This window comes from Uloborus diversus, chromosome 1, assembly GCF_026930045.1.
Source record: "Uloborus diversus isolate 005 chromosome 1, Udiv.v.3.1, whole genome shotgun sequence".
Lineage (NCBI taxonomy): Eukaryota > Metazoa > Arthropoda > Arachnida > Araneae > Uloboridae > Uloborus > Uloborus diversus.
Window position 1 is genome coordinate 190333505 of NC_072731.1, and position 24690 is coordinate 190358194.

General features: G+C 32.2%; 1 protein-coding gene across 1 annotated transcript in view; it reads right to left on the reverse strand.

Annotated features, from left to right (window-relative positions):
* Positions 1-16487: 16487 nt before the first annotated feature.
* Positions 16488-24690, reverse strand: part of LOC129223943 (paired mesoderm homeobox protein 2A-like) — a 94364-nt gene continuing 86161 nt past the window's right edge. Inside the window, exon 4 of the mRNA XM_054858330.1 lies at positions 16488-16684. Within this exon, the coding sequence (XP_054714305.1) occupies positions 16488-16684 (197 nt within the window). The remainder of the gene's footprint in view (positions 16685-24690) is intronic.

The following is a 24690-nucleotide window of genomic DNA, read 5'->3' on the forward strand; positions in this document are numbered from 1 at the left end:
TAAGAGAATTGTACATATGTATGTATGTTGATCTATTAGTTTTCCAGATTGTGTATTGGAATTAATGGCACAATATTTTTGGGGAAATCAAAGCAATTTTTTAATGTAATGGCTTCTATACCTTATAACTAATGCAGACTTGAAAATATTTCAAACATTTCTTGTTTGTGTGAACTGTTTTTAAATATTCCACTATGTTAATTTGAATATTTTATCATTTCCAATCATTCATTCCTTTTAACAGTATAATTATTATCATAACAAGTTTTGTACTTTTCCATGTGATTTTTTTATCTTTTATGATTTACAATTTTTTGTATAATTTTTTATGATTTGGAGCATTTATTTTGCATTTGTATTTTTTCCTTTTTTAGTGTAACATTTTTAATTTGAAAAATAACTATTTGTTTGAAATTATGTTTACCATTATCATATAATACTATCTTAAACTTTCCTAGAACAAAGTAAAACTGCATAATTGCAATTAATTTTTTTGACATTTTTTTTCAGTTTTAAACAATTCTTTAATGTTTAATATATGCAGAAAATTTCTGTAATATAAAACTGTAAAATTAGTTTGCATTACAAAATGTTTATTAGCAAATCAAGCTTGTTTTAATAGAAATTTCAAAAAAAAAAAAATGTCTGTTTGAATCTTTTAGTGTTAATCTTGTTTTGGGGCCAAAACTTCTCTGTAATTCCATAAAAGTATTATATATGTGCCAATGACTTTTAAAAAAATTAAGATAAGGAATCAAAGTTTACTTTTACAAGATATGATTGGTTTGTTACTAAAATGTAGTGAATCGTTTATGCTTTCATAATCAACAATATATGTTATGCTCTTTATTTATTTTTAACTTCCATTTAAATGAAATGGACACTTTCATAAATCCAATTCTTTCCATGTTTACATTTTTTGTTCTATTGAAAGCATTTTATAGTCCAGTCATTTAAGCTTAAATTAGGTAAAAATCTCGGAATTCGAGATACCCAGCTGTAAGTCTGTAAATACTTGTATATTGACACCCTAAAAGTTGTCTCAAAACCTACATATGGTAGGGTGTACGCAACTATTAAATTTCAACGTCAAAGGTCACAAAAATAGTTTTTGCGCCTTTTTTTTGTAAATATCTCATTTCCTATGAGTTTTTTGCTATTTGTATTTATTATCAATATTGTAGAATACAAAATTCTCTACAAATTTTGTTAAAAAAATTTTTTTATACGGTGAACCGTTTTCGAGATAGAGGGCGGAGAGCGCGCGGTCATAGGATCACTTCAGGTCAACCGGTGCCTCCGGTCGAAAACGTGCCATATATAGTTGATGAACTATCGCTAAATCAATGATTATAAATATTTGTCAATTTTTATTAACTATTATATTATATTTTATCATTTTCTTCATGCATTAAATCTATATACAATTTTCTGCAACTGTAAGAGTGGTTGTGGTTCGTGATGCGGATGCAGGAAAGCAGGCTTGCAATGCTCTTTAGCTTGTGGCCAATGTAATGGGCAAGCTTGTCTCAATGCTCTACCATATCAGAGCGACATTAACGAAGACAGAACCTTTGACCCCGAAATCATGGAAGAACTTGAGACAAATGTCATTGAAGACGATAATGAAGACTAGTTTGAAATTTACCAGCAGCCGGAAGACGACGATGAAGAGGAAGAAGATGATTAAAATTATAAATTGTAGTTTTTGAACTCTTTATTCCATTTTTTTACTTTTAATAAAAATAAATGTATTGAATGATATATTTTCATAAAAAGATTAATTCATAATTTATTTGTTTTTTTTTTTCATCACGTAAGAAGTTATTAATATTAATTAGGTTAAAAATCAAATATAATTCCTATATTTTCATTAACAATTCTGCAATTACATGGGCAGGTAAATGTTGTTAAGTAAATTAATACTGAATAAAAAGTTGATAGGTTAGGAAAAATGATAAAATATAATATAATAGTTAATAAAAATTGACAAATATTTATAATCATTGATTTATCGATAGTTCATCAACTATATATGGCGCGTTTTCGATCGGAGGCACCGGTTGACGTGAAGTGATCTTGTGACCGCACGCTCTCCACCCTCTATCTCAAAAACGGTTCACCGTATAAGAATTTTTTTAAACAAAATTTGTAGATAATTTTGTATTCTGCAATATTGTTAATAAATACAAATAGTAAAAAACCCATAGGAAATGAGATATTTACAAAAAAAAGCGCAAAAAACCGATTTTTGTGACCTTTGACCTTGAAATTTAATAGTTGCGTACACCCTACCATATGTAGGTTTTGAGACAACTTTTAGGGTGTCAATATACAAGTATTTACAGACTTACAGCTATGTATCTCGAATTCCGAGGTGAACTAACTATAATGCTGGGCTATTAGAAGATGTCGTCAACAGTGCAATGATGCTCTTGTTTTTAATTAGATGAAAATGTTGTTACTAATTGAAAAATTTATTCAATTTAACTTGAGTTTGATACATCTGCTATAGTCCAATTTTACAGCACTAGACCACAACTTAATAAAAATGCATTATATTCTGTGATGTGAGCAGAAATATCAAAGGGGTCATGATTTAATGTTTAGTGTAAATGTTTGCATTCATAAAATCTAAAATGTTTAGAATCTCAATTCTATAAAAAAAAATTATTGAATATTAAATTTAAACAAATTTTAATGCTATTAGCAAAAAATTAATTTGTCAAATGAGCAATGTTTGGATTTGTGGTTATTTACAATCATCAACTTCCAACCTATTTGTTCTCACAATTCATATGTTTAGTTTCTTGACTGTAAGGTGGACGTTTTGGTAATGTGTATTTTTTGCCTAGTGGTAAAATTTTATATGGCAGTCAAATCAGACTGACTGATGCCATGGGGCAACATTAATGATTTTTGAAAACTTTTAGTGAATGATATATTCTAAACAATAGCAAGTTTTGTCTAATTTATGATTATAGAAACTGACCAACTAAATCTCCTTGGCAGAAGTTCTTTGCAATGTTTGAATTTGAATAAAATACACATTACCAACTTGCTGCCAAAAATAATTCCCATTTAATAGCTCTGAAGACTTTGAAGGTTTAAAACTGAATTTTCATAGTTATTTAGAACCATGGTCCTGCTTGGTTCTGCATTGCTTAAATTGGCTGTAACGATTATTGAAAATGGTGGAAAGGGCAGTATTCTTCTTGAGCAACGTATAATTTGATGGTTAGCCTCTTTTGAGAAAATGTCATAATGAAATGATAGTTACAGCGTTGAAAAAACTCGTAATTTAGCTGTACTTGCAGTGTCATTTACAAGTAACCCTCCCCAAATGTGAATCACCAATTGGAATAAAACTTTGCACATCGATAGAACACTTAAAAGTATTGAACCCATGTTTTTGTTTAAATCAGCTACAGACACCTTTAACAGGGTAACCTTACTTTCTTATGGTAGATGTAAGTTTCAGGGTCATTCACCGTGACTATGTAATATTGCAAAGGATGGTTTACCCCTATAAAGAGTATTTTCAGAAAAATCCTGTAAGACATTAACTTTAGTTTATTTAGTTTTTTCAGAACTTTAGTCATTATTTGAATTTTTGCTATTAAAATTTAAAATGAAAGGTTATATTATACCCTCTAATATTCCAATTATCAATATTTAAGGGTAAATTTCACCCCATTAAAGGTATCTGTTGCCAATTTAGAAAAAAAACACAGGTTCAATATTTTTAAGTGTTTTATCAATGTGCAAAGTTATATTCCAATTAGTGATTCACAATTGGGTAGGGTTAGTTGTTTGCTGCAAACACAGTTTAATGTCCGAACTGTCCTTTAATTTAAAACGCTATCTGATTGTTAAACTAAGCATAGCAGGATCGAGAAGGACTATGATTGGTACTAGAAGGTAAAAGACTAAAACTAATTAACATTTAACGAGTTTACATTCAATTGAAGTGCCTATGGAATTCAAGGAAAATTGTATTAAGTGTTATTGTGTAAATAGTCTGCAATGGAGGAATAGTTTGAAATTCTATTACTCTCCCTCGTGCAGATGTTCAAATGTATAAGTTTTTGCATTTATGAAATTTATCTTGGAAGCTTTAAAAATAAGACTTTTGAATTCCTTATTGCTTCTCAGTTATATTTCGAGGAACAAAAATATAAAGTAAATAAATTATAGAAGAATAAATATTCATGTGATTTTCGGATTTTGAATGTAATTTATTTCATGAGAGAATGTATGTAGATGAATATGTTTGTAGTTTTTGAGTCAATAAGTTAACCTACAGGATTAGAAAGACTAACCGTTACTTGCAGAATTTTATGAGATTTCATAGAAATTTAAAAAAAAAGTTTGTTACTATTTCTCAAAACGGAATATACTTGAATTGAGTTGGCATGGCTCTCATATAATTCATGCCATTTTCTGTCCAAATATGACCAAAATGGTTGGTTCATAACATTTTGTCCACTATGGTGCTACTTAAGCCACTTCGCATTGTGTACATATTTCAAATGTAAATAGGTATAAAGATCTTGTAATAAAGCATTTCATAAGTTTTATGTTGGTGCTTGTTGAACTTCCAAAACACGTTTTTAAATGTACAACGTTCCTCCTGCAAGACCTCTTTTTTTGCAACCGTTAGATCCAGATTCCAATTGCAAAAGTAGTCAACATTAGATAGAGTTAAGACATGAAAAGTTTGAAGCAAAATATAAAAAATAAATATAGCAAAAAAAATTTAGTTTTAATTTTAATACTCTTTTTATATGGTATGGTTAAAAATGAGAGAAATCCATCTCTCAACAAAGTACTTCAACTACACTGTTGCCACAATTGGTAACCACAAATTTGTGTATACATAAGATCCAGAGCACAGCAAGTGAAAAATTATACGCCTTTTCTAGGGGCGTCTGTGATCCGAAAATTTTGGCTGACAATACATTTCTAAAACTAAAAAATTATTTTAAAATGTTTTTTTTTTCAATGATTTTTGCATTTATATTTGAAGAGTTTTTAGGAAAGGGGGGGGGGTCGAGCTTCCCCATGGTTTCCGAAAATATCACAATCTCTTCAGAAAATTTTACTTGAGTCCATTATCACCCCTGTCCTTTTCAAAAAAATTTCGCCATAGTAGCATGTCCCTGTTCAACCTGCAAGACCTCTAGTTTTGCAACCGTTAGTCCCAGATGCATACTTCCAATTGCAAAAAAGTCAATATCAGATGAAGAGTTAAGATATGTAAAGTTTGAAGCGTAAATAAATTAATAATAACAGCAAGAAAACAAAAACTAAATTATATTAATTTTTTATATGGTATTGTTAAAAATGCAGAGGAATCCATCTCCCAACAAAGTACTTCGACTATACTGTTGCCGAATTGATAACCACAACTTTGTGTGTGCACAAGATAACTAAGTCATTCCAGGGGCGGACTGGGTCCCTGAAGAGGGCGTCAACCTTGGCCTTCAAAGGGTGCAAAAAAAAAAAGTGCAATAGGAAAGAAAAGAGCGAAGAGAAGTCGCACAGGTTTTGAGAAAAAAAAATAATGAAGTTGCACCAAAAAATTAAAAAATAATTTTTAAAAAAGTTGTTCAGGCTTGAGGGCGCATCGTCCTTCGGGCTGATTTGCCAGCGGGCCAGTCCGCCTCCGAGTCATTCTCAACCACTGTCCACAGCACACCAAGTAAAAAATTATACTCCTTTTCGAAATAACAAATTTGCCGTAGTACACAGCGTGTCCCCAATTAGCCTGCAATTCCTCTATTTTTGCAACCGTTAGTCTCAGATACATTTCGGGTACGTTGTACATGAAATATAACTTACTATAGTGAAGATGATGAAATCTAGTTTCTAAAAGTTGGGGAAAGGAAAAATTTCATTGCAAAGTATTTGCAAACTAAACTTAGTGCAAAAAGATAGGGATTATAACCAAGTTTGAATTCTTGTAAGTGTTGATTAAATTTGGTTATTATGATAGAAGGTGGTCCACAAAGTTAATATCGTGTAAAAAGGCTGTTATTAAATTTTGTAAATTTAGTTAATAAACGAGTCAATGGAGGCTGAAATTTAATTTCAAAACGAAGACAATAACGTATTGCATAAAAGTTTCTAAAAATTTGTGTCAATGATGAGTTGCTTTTTACAGAGAGAAATTACGGAAATGTACCTTTTTAAATAGACATGATGAAACTTTACTCATATAACTGACGAGGAAAAATTCAGTTTCTGAACGATATTCTCAACAAAATTTGACTTAGATATATGAAGAGAATGATATTTAGCTCAAGCGTAGACAGGGCCGTCCGAAGAGCTGACAGCGCCCGGGGCGAAAGTTTCTTGGCGCCCCCTATTCCTTTACGCAAAAAAAAAAAAAAAAAAAAAAAATCAAGTTAGTTATAACATTAGTGCATAATATGCGTGAACGCGTCATATTTGATTTTTTTACGTATTAATGAACAGAAAACTCAGAGGGCTATGCATAATACAAACTAAAGCAATGAATTTGTTTCTAATATATGTAAAACATTAATGCCCCAAAAACTTTTCGAAAATGGAAATATTAAAAATCCAAATATTTATCTAGAAAAATGTTATTCCACTAGACAAAAAACAAACAATTAAAACTGAATCGGTTATTCATATTGATCAAACTAAGAACACAAATAAATAATTTGCTGATTATAAATGGAAAATGTATTTATCAAAATAAATTACATCCAATATTTAATTTTGATCTGGACTCATCCAATGATTCTTTTCAAGAGTTTTTTGGTTTTACTTCTACCAACTTAATAGCAGCTTTCATTGTGTTCAAAACAAAGATGTTATTCTTTTGCAACAAATATTTGTAAGATTTCGGGAGAAGCCCACAAATACTCAACAACATCGGAAATCGCTCAGAATTGCGGTTTTGGAGCTCTAATTTCGAAAAATCACTGGTGCTAATATTGCAAAATATGGTCTTACAAATTGTGTTTTAAGATTTAAGTTTAAGAAAATATTCGTGCAAGGGTCCCCATGCCGACTTTCTTTAATATCACAAGCAACAGGTTTTTTAAACTACACTTACAACAAATTTATGCGGAGCAACCCCTGAATGTAAAAAATTGCTTAAATTATTTGGACCATAATTTTGAACAATTTTCCTGGGAAAATGCTCCAGACCCTCCTATCCATAAAATCTTCAAAGTTTGTCTAAAGTTTCGTTTTTGAAAATTCGATTTCGAAAACGTGCAAGAGGAAAAGGAATTGATTTCAATCTATTTTTAAAAAAATCGATCCGAAACAGTCTCTGAGCTCCCTTCCTTACCCTAACGTCAATAAACATGGCCTATAATCGCGTTTTTAAGGCTGAAATTGCGTTTTTAAAATTAAAGATTTCAAAATGTTGACCGGACACCTTTTGACCTTTTTCCTATCGGATCAAAGAATTTTTTTTTTTTTTTTTGCTGTTTTCTGTTTTTTTTTTAATGTGCCCCTTGAATCTTTTTTCTGGTTACGTCCCTGCACACAGGGGCAGAATTCAAGCAAATTTGGTGAGAACTATACAAAGGAGAAGTGCCTTTTGTTTGATTCTAATATTTTCAGAAATTGTATCTGCTTCAATGATACAAATTAAACGAATGTTTTGGAGACTTAAAGAGAGGAACGGTTTTCGTGTCCTAGGAAAAAATAGAGAATCATTGCAATGATTCTCTATTTTGTGTGTCTATGACTGTGTATCTATGATACACGAAATGAGGGGGGGGGCGCCCCTAATGTTATGCAATTGGGGGGCATTTTATACGATGAGGGGCGGCACCCCTCATTTTGTGTGAATGTCTTCGTGCTCCGTTGAAACAAGGGGCGCCTTGCGGCGCCCCCTCATTTCGTGGCGCCCGGGGCGATTGCCCCGCTCGCCCCCCCCCCCCGTTCGGACGGCCCTGAGCGTAGATATGTTTAATATTTTACTTACTAGCATTACTTATATAACGTGCCCAGATAATATGTGATGCTTAAAGATTAAAGGAGAGGGCAATTAACGAGATTTTAACTTTTGTAAGTCATGGAACTGAAATACAATTTTTAATGAAGGATAAAGAAAAAGAAGCTATCTGATGATGATGAAGACATATACTTTTAAAGAAATGAAGAGTAAAACTGGTGAGAGTTAACAAAATAAAGTCAAAATTCCAAAAGATAATCAAGAAACAGTACGTTGAAAAAAATTTATAGCTTCTCAAAAGGAAAATGAAGACGCAAAATTTTTTAATTATGGGGGGTGTAGTAATAGTAACAAACGAAAGAAAACGAATTTGAAGAAAATTTTTGCTTTGGTTTCGATTTCGGTTAAAGAATTTAAGCATAAAACAACTGAAGTAACGATTGGGTTGGAAAAATTTCAGAATAGTATCGAAATGTTTTCAGATTACTATTCTATTTGATTTTTAGCTCGAAATTATTCATTCTAATGTTAGCCAGTGTGGTATTTAATGTTTTTGTTATTCGCTTTTAGATGTTTAATATTTTTTTACATTCAATGTTAGCAGATGCTATGTAGTAATGTTTTTAGTTATAACTTAAACGTATGTTTGGGTGTTATTAATATTTTTTAGCTGTTATATACCCTAAGTATCGTTTTTTACCTGTATCATTCGGATTATCCGCCATAACCTTGCCACTCTATTCCGCGGATAATCGGAAGTTTAGTGTAATGCAAAAATGGTGATCAAAACTTGTGAAAAACTCTAAATATAAACGCGCCATACTTACGTTTTCTTTGACTTATGTAGCTCGACATTTCATTTTAATACTAGCAAGTAGCAAGTGAAGTAATTGCTGCATTTACCATAAATTTTCCTCGTAGTTTGAGGTTTGACCAAAAGCTTTGAGTTAAAAATCAAAATGCTTTCACATTATGAAAATATTTCCAATGAAAACTATGTAATCACAGAAACAAATACATCTTTAATAAAATATTCCGGTGTATTTACAGATACATGATATATTCACATAGATAATAAGTATGATTTTCAACAGAAAACTTTTGTTTGTATTGGAGTTACAATGAACTAATAATATTATTGGTTGAAAATATAATCACTAAATATCAGCATATTATCGCCAATTCATACAATAACTGCAAAAAAATATGAAGTATAATTTTAGTTGTGCTAAAAAGTCTTAACAAAAGATAAAAGTTGATATCTTTCCAGTAATCACAAATAAATTTAAAACATTTAATTGGTTTTTAAATTGTTACGCATCAAATTATACTTAAAAATAGTTCATGTTCTTTTGTAACGCAATTGTAAGCTCTAGAAATATTACATGCTTGAATGTCAAAAAAAAAAAAAAAGTGAATTACTTATAATACAAGTACCAAGGCGTTGAATTAATTCTAAATCTTATGCAGCTGGTTCCAGAGATTGAATTGTTCATTATGTCCTCTTTTCCATGCACAGTATACTTTGGCTTATCCGTCCATGGATAATCCGTTTTACAGATTTTAGATGCAGTCTTTCGGTTTGTGTCAAATAAAGTTATTGTTAAAAGGTGCTTCATAAAAATGAAAAAAATTACATATTTAATAGTTATGTGGCTCGTATATATATTCCAGATGTGTTTATGATCCGAAATTACCGAAAAATTTGGGTTTCCGTTTTCGAAAAGTTTTGGCTTTTCAGTGTTATAATGTGTGGCGGACCACACATTATAACACTGAAAAATAATTTTAAAAATGTTTTTTTCAATGATTTTCGTATATGTATATTTGAAGAGTTTTACGAGGAAGGGAGGGGATCGAGATCCGTTATAGTTTCCGAAAATTTCATACTGTCTACAGAAAATTTTACTTGAGTTCACTTGCACCCCTGATATATTCGTCTGTACGCGTATCTACTCGTATACATATACATGGCAGGAATATACTCATGTAGAATGTACTCACGTACATTCTTGTGTATACACCGTACACCTGTATACATTTATACACTAGTAGACGGCTCAACAAAACTTAGATTATTGGAATGTCATAGAAGCACAAAAATAGAAATCGTTATACGGAAACAGATGGAACAATCAGTAAAGCAAAAATCTATCACTGACTACTTTAATTTAAAAACTAAACTAATTAAAAAAGTTATATTATAGCCAATAACTGTAAAACGCTAGTTCTTTTAATAAATTAGGATCAGTTATCATGTTTTAATTTATCTCATACTATACACGAAGACAATTTTATACATATTTAACTTATTCTATAGTAAAATAACCGGATTTCTGGAGTTTTCGTAATGAGGTGGAACAGGCCCGTGTTCAGATTTTCATAAAGGGAGGGGTTTTAATCTTACCTGCGGGAGGGGGGAATTGAACCCCCCGCAACCTTTAGTTTACGACAAATTGCCGATCCCAGTATGGCGTTTTTACACCTGGAAGGGCTGCTGAACCCCCCCCCCTCCCTTTTTTTTGAGGGATAGTTTTGGCTGCGTAGGTGACCAAAGTAATCCTTCATTTTACAGGTTCGCTTTAATCAAATCTTGTTTGTTACTTTTTAATTAAACCTGCTTACTACGCGGTACATTGCAATAAATATTAAAATGTCTCCACAAATTCTTTTATAATGTAGAATGTATACCAGGTTTTATGTTCTAAATAACTGAAATAATGCTTAATAAACTAAACAAGAAAGAAGTTATTGCAGATGCAAATTACATTACCAAACACCATCACTAATGCATTTTCATTGCTAGCACACATGCTAAATTCATCATAACCTCCTTACAATAAGCAATACTAATGCTTTGCATTGATAGATCATTCAGCAGTTCTTCCACCTCAGTTTTTCCTAAATATTATTTCAGTTGATCAAGCTTTAACAGTTGTAAATTGCAGAAAAACTTAAGAAAAGAGAGAAAGTTAAGAAAAAAAAAAACCCCCGCTGAACACAAACTTTACATTAAGATTAATTTAAGCCAAAAAAGAAAAAAAAAAACATATATTTTCTTCATTTCCCTTATTATTTTTCGCCAAATCCGGTGGAAAAGACTAATTTTAATTGATGTCTTTTTTTTTTCCAAATGCATTTTTTTTATATTAAAAAAAAAGAATTAAAAAAAACCCTCCGAAAATCTCTAATTAATTTTATACAAGTTTTACACAAATTTTAAATAGTTGTGTAGCTTACGTTATCTTTTGACAAAAACTTGAACGATATTTGAGTTAACTAAAAGAAAATTAAGGATAAGGAAGCATTTTTTTCCTGTAACTGTTATAACTACTTGTGTTATTTCAGCCATAGAAAAAAAGAAATGAACTGAAATGTTGTGAGAAAGTTATTCGCAACTCCAATAAACTATAGAGGGCGCTTCAGCCACTGTCTAATAGCGAATGAAAAAGGTAAAACAAAAAAATGCCGTAACTTATAACTTGCTTTGAAGCTTAATGAATGTCAGTAATTTTTCATCGTGGTTGCGGGAAGCTTTCTTTTCTATTCCTCTGAAATTACATTACACCACAAACTGCGTATTCGAGCTCTGGAGTTGCGAATTATACGCGATTAACTGTTTTCTTTTTTTAACCAATAAAATGGTCAGTGGCTATAATTAATTAATACGGGGATTCTCAATCGCTAGCCCCTGGAGATTCTTACTTGTCTACGCTAAAAAGTTTACTTATTTCAGAAGTTAATGTTTACATTATCTTCTAAAATGAGGAATAAGGAATTACATTTAATATTTTCCCGTTAATATTTTGATTACTTTTTACCATTTTCTACAATTTTCTCTTAAGTGTATTTACTTAGCATCGAAATTTCGATAAATATTTATTTCTATAGTTAAATAGTTATAAATAAATCATAATCAAGATCTTCGAAAGAGGCCATTAATACATAAATAATTCTGCTTTGCGTACGGTAAGATTGCCCTCTCTCTTGATTTTTTTTTAAAAATTGAAATGTCTGTCTGGAGAAATTAAAAAAAAAAGTTTATTCACTGAAAAATAACTGACTATAATTTCAAGCATGTGTAATTTCTTAATATTGCATTCCTCCTGACATTAATAGATATATTACTTCTGTTGATAGAAACATTAATTCTATTATCGTCACGAGATTTGGAGCTGTTTACATTGCGACCATAATGTCAAAGATATCAACACATACTGTTCTTAGAATGTTAAATTAATATAGCAATCAATGCGGTAATAATACAAATAGTTATAAAAATTACATATAACTAGTATTTTAAAAACTTTATGATACATTTCCGATAAAGTTTTAAATTTGTTCAATTTCGTGCTGTATTTACAATAGCAATTTGAACTGAATCTTGTCTCAGTGGCAATTAATTGACTAGAAAAAGAGAAGAATGATTACGTGGATATTTCCATTGAAACTCATGCTACAGCAAATGCTATCACTTCTCGATAAAGTAAATTCCAACTAAAGCGATTCCACTGAGTGGATAAGACTCATAGCAATATTCTTCAGTGTGGCAGGAAGAAAAACAGATTCATACAATATTTTGGTGATATTCGGCAATATTAGGTAAATCTATTTGGTTATCTGGGTAAAAACATATGTAAGTGTCAATTTGTTAATTGTATTCATGTGTTATCCTGGTCGTTTTTACTAATTCATTGGTTTAGAGATACAAAGCTTAGGGTCTGGTGGGGTAAAGTGGTCATAAAATCGTAGGTTTTCAACTTAGGTGGATAATAAATACAATAAATTCTTTAAATACTTCAACTTTTTTTGTTATTATTTTACATTGCATTATTAAAGAACACGTACATTGAATTTCAGGAAAATAAATATTGATTTAAGTAGTTTTATAACATTTTCATTTCCCTTTGTATTTATGACCACTTTACCCCATGGGGTGGGGGAAAGTGGTCATAGCATGGGGTAAAGTGGTCATAGTTAAAAACAGCTGCAAAACTGTTACAAATAACCCTATTATTTGTATATTTCGGTTATTTTTATAGTTACAAGTACATGTACGAGTATATGCGGGTATGCACGAGTATATACGTGTCGTGTAAACAATAGTAAACATGTTCATATATGAATTAATACATGTATACATCAGATACATGCATGCATGTGCCTACTCAAGTATATTTGTGTATACATGAGCATATTAGCATGCATACGTGATTGCCTACAGGAGTGTATACGTGTCTACACGAGTATATATGAGTCACGTGTATATGCGAGTATATACGCGCAAAACGAACATCATTTGCGTGTTTGCACATGTATCTCGAGTATATACGTTCATACCTGAGTTTCTGAGCATATACGTGTATAGTCGACGTATATACGCATATATAAGTGTAGATAGATACACTACTGGTCATTAAAATTGCTACACCAAGAAGAAATTGCCAGAATGAAGCTAAATTTTACACACGTGATAATAAAATTGACATTAGAAAGTGATTACAAAAATAAAGCAAATTGATCATTTATGGTTGGAAAAATCCCGAATTAATGGAGGTTTAAGTACCCTGTTAAGCCACCTCTAGCGTGAATGTACGATGTACTTGAAGCGAAACAATCGGGCATTGAGACATAACAGTCTCCTACGATATCCTGCGTCATCTCGTACCACAGTTGCTGTAAACGTGCCACTCATTCGATCAAACTCATATCTGTTAGCACTCCCTACGGGGCTCCCAGGAACCATTTTTTAACATGACAATGCTCGGTCACACACAGCAAGGGTGTAAAGGGATTTCCTCTTCCGCATTATCACTTTCTCTGGTCTGCGTGATGCTCTGGTCTGCGATTTGTGACTTGTCACAAATTGAGCATATCTGGGATCACTTGAGACGGTAAATTGGACAGCCTGTATGTTTGATCAAATTAGTGGCGCGTTTACAGCAACTGTGGTACGAGAAGACGTAAGACATCGTACGAAACTGCTGTACCTCAATGCTCGACCGTATCGGTTTTTACATTCCAGCTAGAGGTGGCGCAACAGGGTACTTAAACCTCCATTCATGTGAGATTTTTCCAATAATAAATGATCATAAATGCTTTCATTGTGTAATCGTTTTCTAGTGTCAATGTTGCCATCATGTGTGCAAAATTTTGTTTTATTCAGACTATTCCTTCTTGGTGTAGCAATTTTAACGACCAGTAGTGTACTTACATACACATACAGGTATACACGAGTTAATTCGTGGATATATCCAGTGCGTGTTTGGTACGTGTCTACTCACGTATATATATGTGGAAGCAAGAGTATATACGTATGCTTACGTGTAAACACGATTCTATACTCGCTGGATGTATATACGTATATTTACGTGTAAACACCAGTACATGTATCCACATATATCTACGAGTATATCCGCTAATATACATGTATGCTTACATAGTGAATCCAAGATCTTGGGCAAAATCTGAGTGGTGTGAAAGAGTAGGATAAGAAGCAAAGAATCATAAGGGACTTATGGTCATTGACGCGATACATGCACACAAAGCCAGAAATCGATGGAATGAAAACAGGTCACAAATTTGTTGCACAAAGAGGATTTTACCCGACATTTTAGTACTTAAGAAATATTTAGACAGTTGTTAAAAAGTAAGGCCTGTAGTAGCTCTAATACACGCATCGCAACAAAGGCGCAGCGACTGATGAAAGTTTTTCAAGTGTCTCGTTATTGTAACAGAGTGATTGCGACGCATGTATTACAGGTGCCGGCCGCAAGTTTCATCAATCACTTTAAAACTTTCTTAAGTCGTTGTGTAAAATTGTCTTTTTTGTAATAAATGTGTGACCTGTTTTGCATTCATTAGTTTCTGGCTTTGCGTGCATGTAGCGCGTCAGCATTGAGTTTGTGCCCATATGTTTTTTATGATTCTTAATTCTTATCCTCCTCTCTAACACCTTTTAAAAATTTCCCCGAGAGCTTAAACTCACACTGCATACATGTATATCATATCCTAGTATGTAAGTGTCAGCTCGAGTACGTACGCGTATATACGTCGTGTCTACCTGAGTATATAAGAGTTCGTATTTGTACGAGTATAAGCGGGTATATACGTGTATAGTCGAATGTATATCTGTATAGATAAAAAATACTACGAGATACCCAAATACGTGTTTATTGGTGCATTTATGTGAATACGTATATATACGTGCCTACACGAGTATATGCGTATGCATGCGCATATACTCATATATTTAACCTTGTTTACTGTAAAAACAATACATATTAAGTTAAAATAATATTTAATTTATATCTGCCTTATACTTAAAGATTAAGTGATTTTAAAAGAACAATATTCGTTAAGCCTAATATTATGACCACTTTACCCCATCTTACTAAAATTGTTCTAAAAAATTATTCAAAATAGATTCAGCTAACTGCTAATGAGTATGAGTTCTTGAGACATGTAGGAAGCTTCCTGTGCAATCAATCTGTTCATAATTCTAACAAACAAAATTTCCCAAAGAAGTTAAAAAAGGTGTTTATATTTTAAAAAAATTCATAATCACACAAAATATTTTTTTTTACCAAATAAAATTTTGCCAGTTGTAAAATTTTGTATTCAAAATGTAGTTTCTAACTGCACTACTCTAAAATAAAATTTTCACATTCATTCGAACATTTATTTCTAAGGTAAAGCCATTTATTTGAATTATGACCACTTTACCCCATTGACCACTTTCCCCCACCAGACCCTATTAAATGAATAGTGAAATTAACTTCATGGAAAAAGTTCTAAAGATTCCTTCCTCTCCGAAAACTCAAAACTTTAAACTGTATTAATAGCTTCTGAAATATGGAAAATACAGGTATGGCTCAATTTATTTCGCTGATATCTATGCAAAAAATTTAACAATTTCACTTTTTTTTTCTTTTTTTTTTAAGTTAGCACCAACGAGTTTTTAAAATCAAAGGATGCGGACCTCAATTCAATCGAGTTTCAAAAATGACGCCATATTTTCATCGACAGCAGACCATTATATTGAAATTTGCTATTTCAAAAATTTCCAGCTGATGAAAAGTGGCGCAATTTTTAGAAACAACTCTATCCCCTTATCAGCACATACAACTGAGATCACTATTATCTATAGCTTCCAGAAGGAAGCTGCAGCTTGAATTGCCACTGGGACTAGATCTTTCCAAACTAGAGTCATAAAAGTTAAATACATATCTTAAAAATGTAAGGTCAATAAACTACACAGATCGTCTTAATTCTTTGTGGATGAATGGTATTTTATGATCCCTCTGATATATCTTCCCGGAAACATGACTAACTGCTCCAGTTAAAATACAGAACGGACATTTCCATCAACTTGCTCTAAGCAGACTCTTTGGCCGACAACAAGACTTAGAACGTGACATATGACGTAACATGTCCTGACAATATGGATGCGCATATGACATTGCGCACATGTCTTTACACTTGGCCTCCTGTGTGGCTGGATAAATCAACAAGTATAAATAAAACAGTCATATCAGTGATATCAGAACATGGATGCTAGAGCTGTTGGTTTGGTGTCAATTGAAGACGATAGGGGATAAGGAACCGAACCCAAAACTCCAGGAAATGATGATGTTGGACAGGATGTCGCGAGTGACGTCAGCGGACTGATTGCTGCGACTGCTGGTTTCTGCTGTGGGCAGTGAGATGTACTCCACTTCACTGAAGGAGATATTTTTCCTAAAATAAAAAATAATCAATTAGAGTAAGAGAGATAAATAAAAACAAATAACGATATTTTCTGAGTTGCGTATTTTGCTTGTATAAGCCAAGTAAGACTTTTTATACGTTTGAAACACTTTTGCTGTAAAAATAGAGAAATATTATGCCAGTTTTACTTTTCTTTGCTCAGGCTTTCATTAATAATGAAAAATATTTTTTAAACATCTGAACTTACAAACGTTCATTGAAAGGTTTTACAATTTACTGTATTTTTGAAGAAAAAAGTAACAAAATTGTTTATTATTTCTCGAAATGACGTCAAATTTACATCGGCAACAGATCATTACACTGAATTTTTCCGCTGCACTGTATGATGTTTTACTCGAATTCGCGAATCGGATATTTTTCAAGGTGGTTGACACTTTTGTGGATTTCGTAAGTACTTTATTTTCACTTATACTCTCTTGATTTCTCCTTAGTTTTATATATAAAAAAGAAACGTATAAACGATGTTTTACTGCAATTAATAGAATTTTCAGAATTTGAAACAAAATTTAAACACGCTAGCACACAAATACTATTTTGAATCTAATTTCTATTTAAGGATAGAATAGATGATAAATGTATAAGACTAAAAAATACTTTAAGCTCCTAATTGTAACCCGCAATAGATCATGCACAGAGATGAAATTAACTGGTGTGATTTCATGGTTTTATTTCATTAGATACACACACAGTCGTTAAGAGCTCAAAAATTAATCATGTAAACAGACTGCTAATCTTTCCCACAAATGGATAAGTTTCTAGGTAGTACATAGATTTCTCCAACTTTTCTTTTAAAAAAAGAATCCGTTCGGAAATGTGAAACAAGCACTTTCTTGGACGATTCTGTCCCTTCAATAACATTAAGGAACACGAACAAAATGAACTGAAAAAGGAAACTTAAACAAGTAATACAGAGAAAAGTTTTCAAATAAAACAAGTTCCTGATATTCTAAATTAACATTGCCGGACTTAAACAAGACAAAAAGAAGGAACTCTACAAAGCCACTTTATCTGAAAGGCAATTTAGTTCTCAGCATGTTGGAGACAACTATAACTAGAGTATGAAAGGAAGCGGGGGTGGAGGCAGACCCATTGCGACAATAACATCAACAAAAAGAAAGCCATCAGCCTAATTACAATGAGTATCCACCATAGTTGTCCGTGGCCCTTATTTTGGTCCTCGACATCCTTCGTCCAGAATGGCAAAAAACAAGAGCCAAAAAGGAATAAGGAGTGTGACAACGCTCGGCCCCAGGTGAAAGCTGGCACGTGGTAGGGAGGGGTGGAAGGATAAAGACAACCCACCACGTGATGCCAGATGGGTCGAGGCAATTCCGTAAATGGTTTTTGGTGTACGCCCATTTGTTTCAGTTAGCGTCAGTAGAATGCGGGATAATGGAAGCATGACTTCTGCAACTCCCTTCCCTTTCTTACTTTCCCAGGAACTATCCGGCTCAGGTCCGTGCCCATGCAAGGAGCGAACGCATCCGGAGTGTTGATGAAAAGCCCGGATTCATAGTCCTAAATCGCATTGACTCTTCAGCAAGTTATGGCTGATGTGAAGTCGTTTCGTTTTGATTCGGAAATGGGAAGTTACCTTACGTGTGAGCATTAATAGCACTAAAATAAGGAGAGTGGGAAGCCTTAATGTTCTTCGAACACCGTACTTGTTCTTTCGATCGTTTTACACATCCTTCTCGTCAAGAAATAAAAATGCCACTTGTATACCTGAAGGTAGACAAGTTCAAAAAGGATAACTTATTAAATTACTTGACAGAGAACAGTTAAGGGTATAACAGTAGAAAGTTTTCAGAAATTCCCACTTAAGACGTTTTTCCATTTAATTTTAGGTTTTTCTATTCTTGAGTCTGCTTCCAAATTTATTTTAAGTTTCCATTTCAAAGCTGCTCATTTTTCTTGAATTTATCTTGTTCTATTTTTACTTGCCAATGTTTCAAATTATGACTATTTTCCTTAACTTGAAATTTTCTGCTTCAATAGAACCTGATAATCCAGAGTCGTTTGTAACAACGTATCACATTACTTGACAATCAGAACATAGTTAAAGATGCAACAGAAGAAAGTGTTCAGAAGTTCTCACTTATGACGTTTTTCCACTATTTTTCTCTTTCTGATTTTATTTCTATTTCTATGCTGTAAAAATTTCTCTTTAAAACAGTTTATTCACAACGATTAATCTTGTTCAAGAAGCATTTGTTTTTAAAACTGTTTAAAAAACTTCGTTACCAGGTTTTTTTTTTTTTTGTGCATTTTCTAAATTAATTTTTTTCTCCATTAGACTGTTTTCGTTTGCAATAATAAAACTTTGTTTCTCGTTTGGAATTTAATGCTAAACAAGTAAGTTAAGATTGTTGTTTGTTACTACGAAAACTGGATATTAAGGCAAGTTTTACATTGAAAAATTCAAATTGCATTTTTCAGATTTGGTGTACTATTCAAATTGTACGTATTTCGGAGTTAAAGGAGCCCAATGCCTATTTTTCTCGCCTTGCTCCAGGATAACCACCTTGCACTGAAGCACTCAAATTTGGACCAAATAACGTTAAATTTATAGTATACACAATTGTCTTATATGGTAATCATTTCAACTTAACTACGTGAAGATATTAACAAGCGTATTTCAGTGAATTTCCTAACACCTTATCATTTTGTATTGCATTAATTTTCAGCTCTTATAAGAGCTGAGTATACACACTTTATAGTATACACAGTTGTCTTATGGTAATCATTTCAACTTAATTACGTGAAGATATTAACAAGTGTATTTCAGTGAATTTCTTAACACCTTATCATTTTATATTGCATTAATTTTCAGCTCTTATAAGATTTAGAAGAATTTTCTAAGGTGAGAAACACACATTGCATGACATTGCATGCTCAAGCTCAGATCAACGTTTTCGTGAATGTTTACGTTGTCATGTGTTTCGCAAAGAAATAAAATGAAAAGTTTTGTCTATTGGTTAGGGGTAGTGGCGTAGTCAAGGTGGGGGGGACCCCCTCCGAAATCACTAAGTGTAAATATATTATTGAAGAAAAAATGTATTGTGTTGAAAACAAGCATTTTACTCAAGTTAAAAAAATGGAATAAGAAAAAATATGCATATACTTGTACAATATATAACATACAAAAAAAAAAAAAAATTTTTTGAAGGGAAAATTGATGCAGTTAAATAGGCGAGGGAAGGGGGGACGAAATGAGGAGGCGATGTAAGGCGTATAGCTTTATAGCAATGATTCTCAATTTTTCCCTATTGTGCGAAAATATTCCTCTCTGCAATTTCCAAAATATTGGTTTCCCTTGTATAATTGAAGTTGATGCAAATTCTGAGAAAATACCTGTTTAAAATGTAACAAAAGACACTTCTCCTTTGTCTAGTTGACTCCAAATTTCTTGGAATTTTTTCCCTGCGTGGTTTTTCTGTGGAAGTGGGGAATCTATTTTGCGCTGCTTGTTTAAAATCCAAATGCATTCAAAATTATTACTTGTCATTAATAACCGTTAAATAAATTTTTCATCTCTAAAATCTATTTTGCTTCTTTTTAAGAAGATCTCCATATCAATTTGGCAAATTTCTACTGTCCCCCCCTACTAACTTCCTGGCTACGAAACTGATTGGATCCCCTCCGAAATGAAATCCTGGCCACGCCACTGTTTAGGGGGAGGGGGCAAGCAAGCTGAAGATTTTTTAATTCTTTTTTAAGCTTAAATTTCGTTTCAAAGGGAAAAAACGTGCTCACTTTCAAATTAAGAAGATTTTTTTCTGATTAAATAACTTTCCCAAGCTGGATCGTTTTGACTTCTGAATTTTGAGTGGTCGAAAAAATGTATTTGAATACAAATTCGAGCAAATCAGCTTTGTTCAACGCTGTACCTACTATTCTAAAACATGGAACACTTTTAGTGATTGTTACTTCCAATGCATTTAGCTGCAGAAGAAATCTACATTAAGTGTGGTGCGAAATGCCAGCACTAATAACCTGTAACTTAACCGCTATTTGGAATTCTTTATTTTTCTTATACGTAAGGAAGAGAGAGAGAAAAAAAAGAATTGATAGTTACTGAACATTATTTCTGTGCTAAATTCTAGTTTCAAATGCATTTGGAGCGTTTTCTTAGCTGAATTACTGAAACAAAACGCAGAGAATTTTTCTTGGAGTGGACAAAATGGCTTAATTGATATGTATTACAAACACATTAGCCGAAAGAAAAACAACTTGATCTAAAGGAGGAGATATTTATACTTGGTCAATTTCAGATGCTATGCCAATCATTGTTTCAATTGATATTCGACGATGAACATTTTAACCAAAATACGAACAAAATCTACAAAACAGAACCATCTGTAGAAATACCGAATAAATTCCTTTGTACTTGAAAGTTAAATGAATCAATTAACCAACGTTTTGATGCACAAAAATTGCAACTTTTTGCAATTTTTTATTATTTTATTTTTACGATTTTTGTGCATCAAAACGTTGGTTAATTGATTCACCTGTCGAAAATCAATATGAAGTTATTTTAGAGGTTTTTTAAAAAAAATATTTCGTTTAATTTTTCTTTGTTTTTTTTTTTTTTTTTTTTTTTTTCAAACTGCTTGTCAATTTTCTCACGGAGCTGCAGGAAGCGTGATTTTAGGTAGATAATGTCTTAATGAGAAAAAAACATGAAACTCAAAAGAAAGCAAGATCTAAAAACGGTCTCTAGTAAATAGCAAACGAATTCTAGTTTTTAACTACAAAAGATGGTAGTCAGGTTAATTGGCTTCATTGAGATCGCTGCTTAGTGTCCGGACGCTCGAAAATTCTTTCATATTGAAAATGAAGGTCACTGTCATCCCGAAACACACATACAGAAAACTGATTATACTGAACAATCTTTTCAGTTCAATGTTAGTTTTCTCATAAATTATTTCCGAAAAAAATAAGCGTCTACTTCTAAATAATCCGTTTATTAAATTTGGAAGGGACAGAAAAAAAAAAAAAAAAACATGAATGTTTTACCGTAAATCGATTTTTTTGGCAGTAATAGTTGTATGAAGGAGGAGTATAAACAAAGTAAGAATTGCAGTCGGGTGGTTTATTCCGTTACTATTTTATAATTGTGCATAAGCTTTAGTTTCCCTTTTCGGATTTTATATTCATTCAAAATGTCATAAAAAAGAGTAGAAATGAACAGGGTGGGGAATTTTAGGACTTACATGCCAATTGCAAGTACATTTTTAGTTATTCAGTTAATGTTTTATACGTACAATTTAAATTGGTTCTTAGTTCCCAACCACTTCATTTGGAAGTACAAAACAAAAAAGTTTCATTTAACCCACATATATTTAGTAAAACAATAAAATAAATAATTTACAGACAATATAAACAAAACTAACATCCTGTTTCTCAATTTGAATCCTTAAAAATTCGATTCATTTTAGTTAGAACTCTTTTGATTTAGGGTATATTTAAAATCCTTTTGATGAATTTATTTATTTATTTATTGTTGGTTTTATTTTATTTCTTTATTTTATTTTTAAGAATTATGTTTGGTAAAGAGACATTTTTTTGGGAGTAGATTATTTTATTGCCAAATGCAACGTGTATTTTAAACTTCAATAAAATAATTGTAATTAAATTTGTGTTTAATCAGCAGGAACTTTTTTGATTTTAAAGTTTCTTACGATTTTTGGGCTGCCCCCCCCCCCCCCCCACAAATATGTAAATTTGTTTAGAACAACAAAACTACAATAATGACCGTGAAAATAGAAATGCATTTGCATCTAATAAACTGCTCTGCAAGACAAAATACTTGGAAAGGTTCTCACAGTGAGAAATTAACTGTTTGAAGCAGGGCTGCGGGATCGGAAGGAAAATGGCCGACTCCGACTCCTAGATTTCGAAACACCCGACTCCGATTCCAACTCCGACTCCGGATTTTTTATATTTTTTTTAATTGTATTTTTTCAACTCCCTCTCTCCCTTCAGGGGAAGGGGGAAAACCTCTAAACAAAGATTGAAATATTGATTCCTTTTCATGAAAATTTCGCATTTTGTTTTTTATTGTAAACCCTAAACGCATACAAAGTTAGAAATTCAATTTAAAAATCAAATTTTCCAACAGTTACGAATTAAAAAGTGAGATTACTTAAAAATCCCTTTTAAAAAATTTGCAAAGGATTATCTGTAATTTCCCCCCTTTTAATGTTAAACAAATAGATATTTATCAAATCGTGTGCTTTCAATTTTTGAAAGTTGTAACTTGAGAGAAAAAAAGCTTTTTTTCTAAATCCAAGTTCTTGAGAGGGGGTGGTTTGCCCCGGGTGACACCCATCTGGTAGATGACATCCAAAGTTAATTTCAGAGTTTATAAAAAATATAAATACCTTAATTCAGAAAATTTTCGCGAATATATTTTAAATTATATTTCATCACTAAAATTTCAACGAAAATAGGGCACATATACATCAGGAGCTAATTTTACACAAAATGCGGCGGTATACAAATTTGTACGAATAGCTTTTACTATACTTATATTTCTTCTTCGCTAAATTTTTAATTAAATTTTATTGGCTGCTTTAGAAATTAACCTTAATGTTAAGATTTTAAGATTAACTGCAATTATTGAGTGTTGTAATCAAGAAATCATTTACACTTATTTTGTTCCACACTTTTTAGTGAGAACCAAGCTTATAGAAATAGTCTTAATAAAGAAAAAACATTAGATTATTTCATCAGATCTTTTGGATTCGTGCTTTAGCGCCAGAACTTTTTTGAATTTGCCGATCACCCTTAAACGTTTCAACCTTATAGCTAAAGGCCTCGACTTACTAATTTGTTACGTTTCATTTACTATTTTATAACTGAGATCGTACAAAACACTATATTTCTATTTTTATTTGAAAGTGATTACTTGAAAATGTTAGGCAACAAAACCGTTTGCTGACAGTTGCTATTAGTTAAGTTAAAAAGCAAGCAAACTAGGGGACGGCTACAGAAAGTTCGGTAAACATTTAAACTAGCTGACTGCCATAATGGCAGTTATTTTCTCATTGGTATCTTTTTATACATGTAATCGAACCAATTGGTAGTTTTTAAAAAATGCAAGGAGAGTCAATGAAAATGAAAGAAAAAAAAAAGCCCGGAGTCGGCATGTTTCCTAACAACTCCGACTCCTTTACCCCAAAATCAGTCCGACTCCGACTCTTCGACTCCGACTCCACAGCCCTGGTTTGAAGTGCGTCTTATTTGGTTAGGAGGGTAGCTTTTGCGCTTTTAAAGAATAAGCAACAGTGTGAAGTGAAAATTCAAAAAACTCAAAAGAGAGTAAGGTCTAAGGCGATCTCCAGTAAACGTATTCTTAACTACAAAATAATATAATAAGCAATAAGGCTAATTGGCTTCATTAAGATTGCTGCTTGTGTCTGAACGCTCAAAAAAATTTTAGCATTGAAAATGAAGGTCACTGTTAAGCATTATAAACCGTGATCGGTTACCGTAAATCGTTTTTTTTATTCTCTTTCTTTCTTTTTTTTGACAATACTGTATTTGTAAAGGAGGAGTATAAATACAGTAAAAATTGCAGTTCGGAGATTATTCCGTATTCCTAAGTTATAGGGTAGCACCCCCAGGTCACAAGTGATTGGCACTTCCAACAAAAATGTCTTAAAATGAGATTCGTATCCAATCTTTTAAAAGTAGAAGGCTGTATACCAGCTGAATGTAAATCTACTTTAAAGATTATAACTTCAATTCATGTTACAAAATGGTAGCAGTGTTAGGAAAAAGAAACAATTGTGGCTTGTGTCAAATCAGCCATTTTTGTTACAAAAGCTTCTTCTTTGGCTTAAGGGAAGCATGTACATCAATCCATTAAAATCTGACTTAAAATATCGGATTGTTTTTTATAGTCCCTTAGAATCTCATCGAGTCAGTGTTCCTTTTTCTGTGGAAACAGCTATAATTCGTAAAATGGA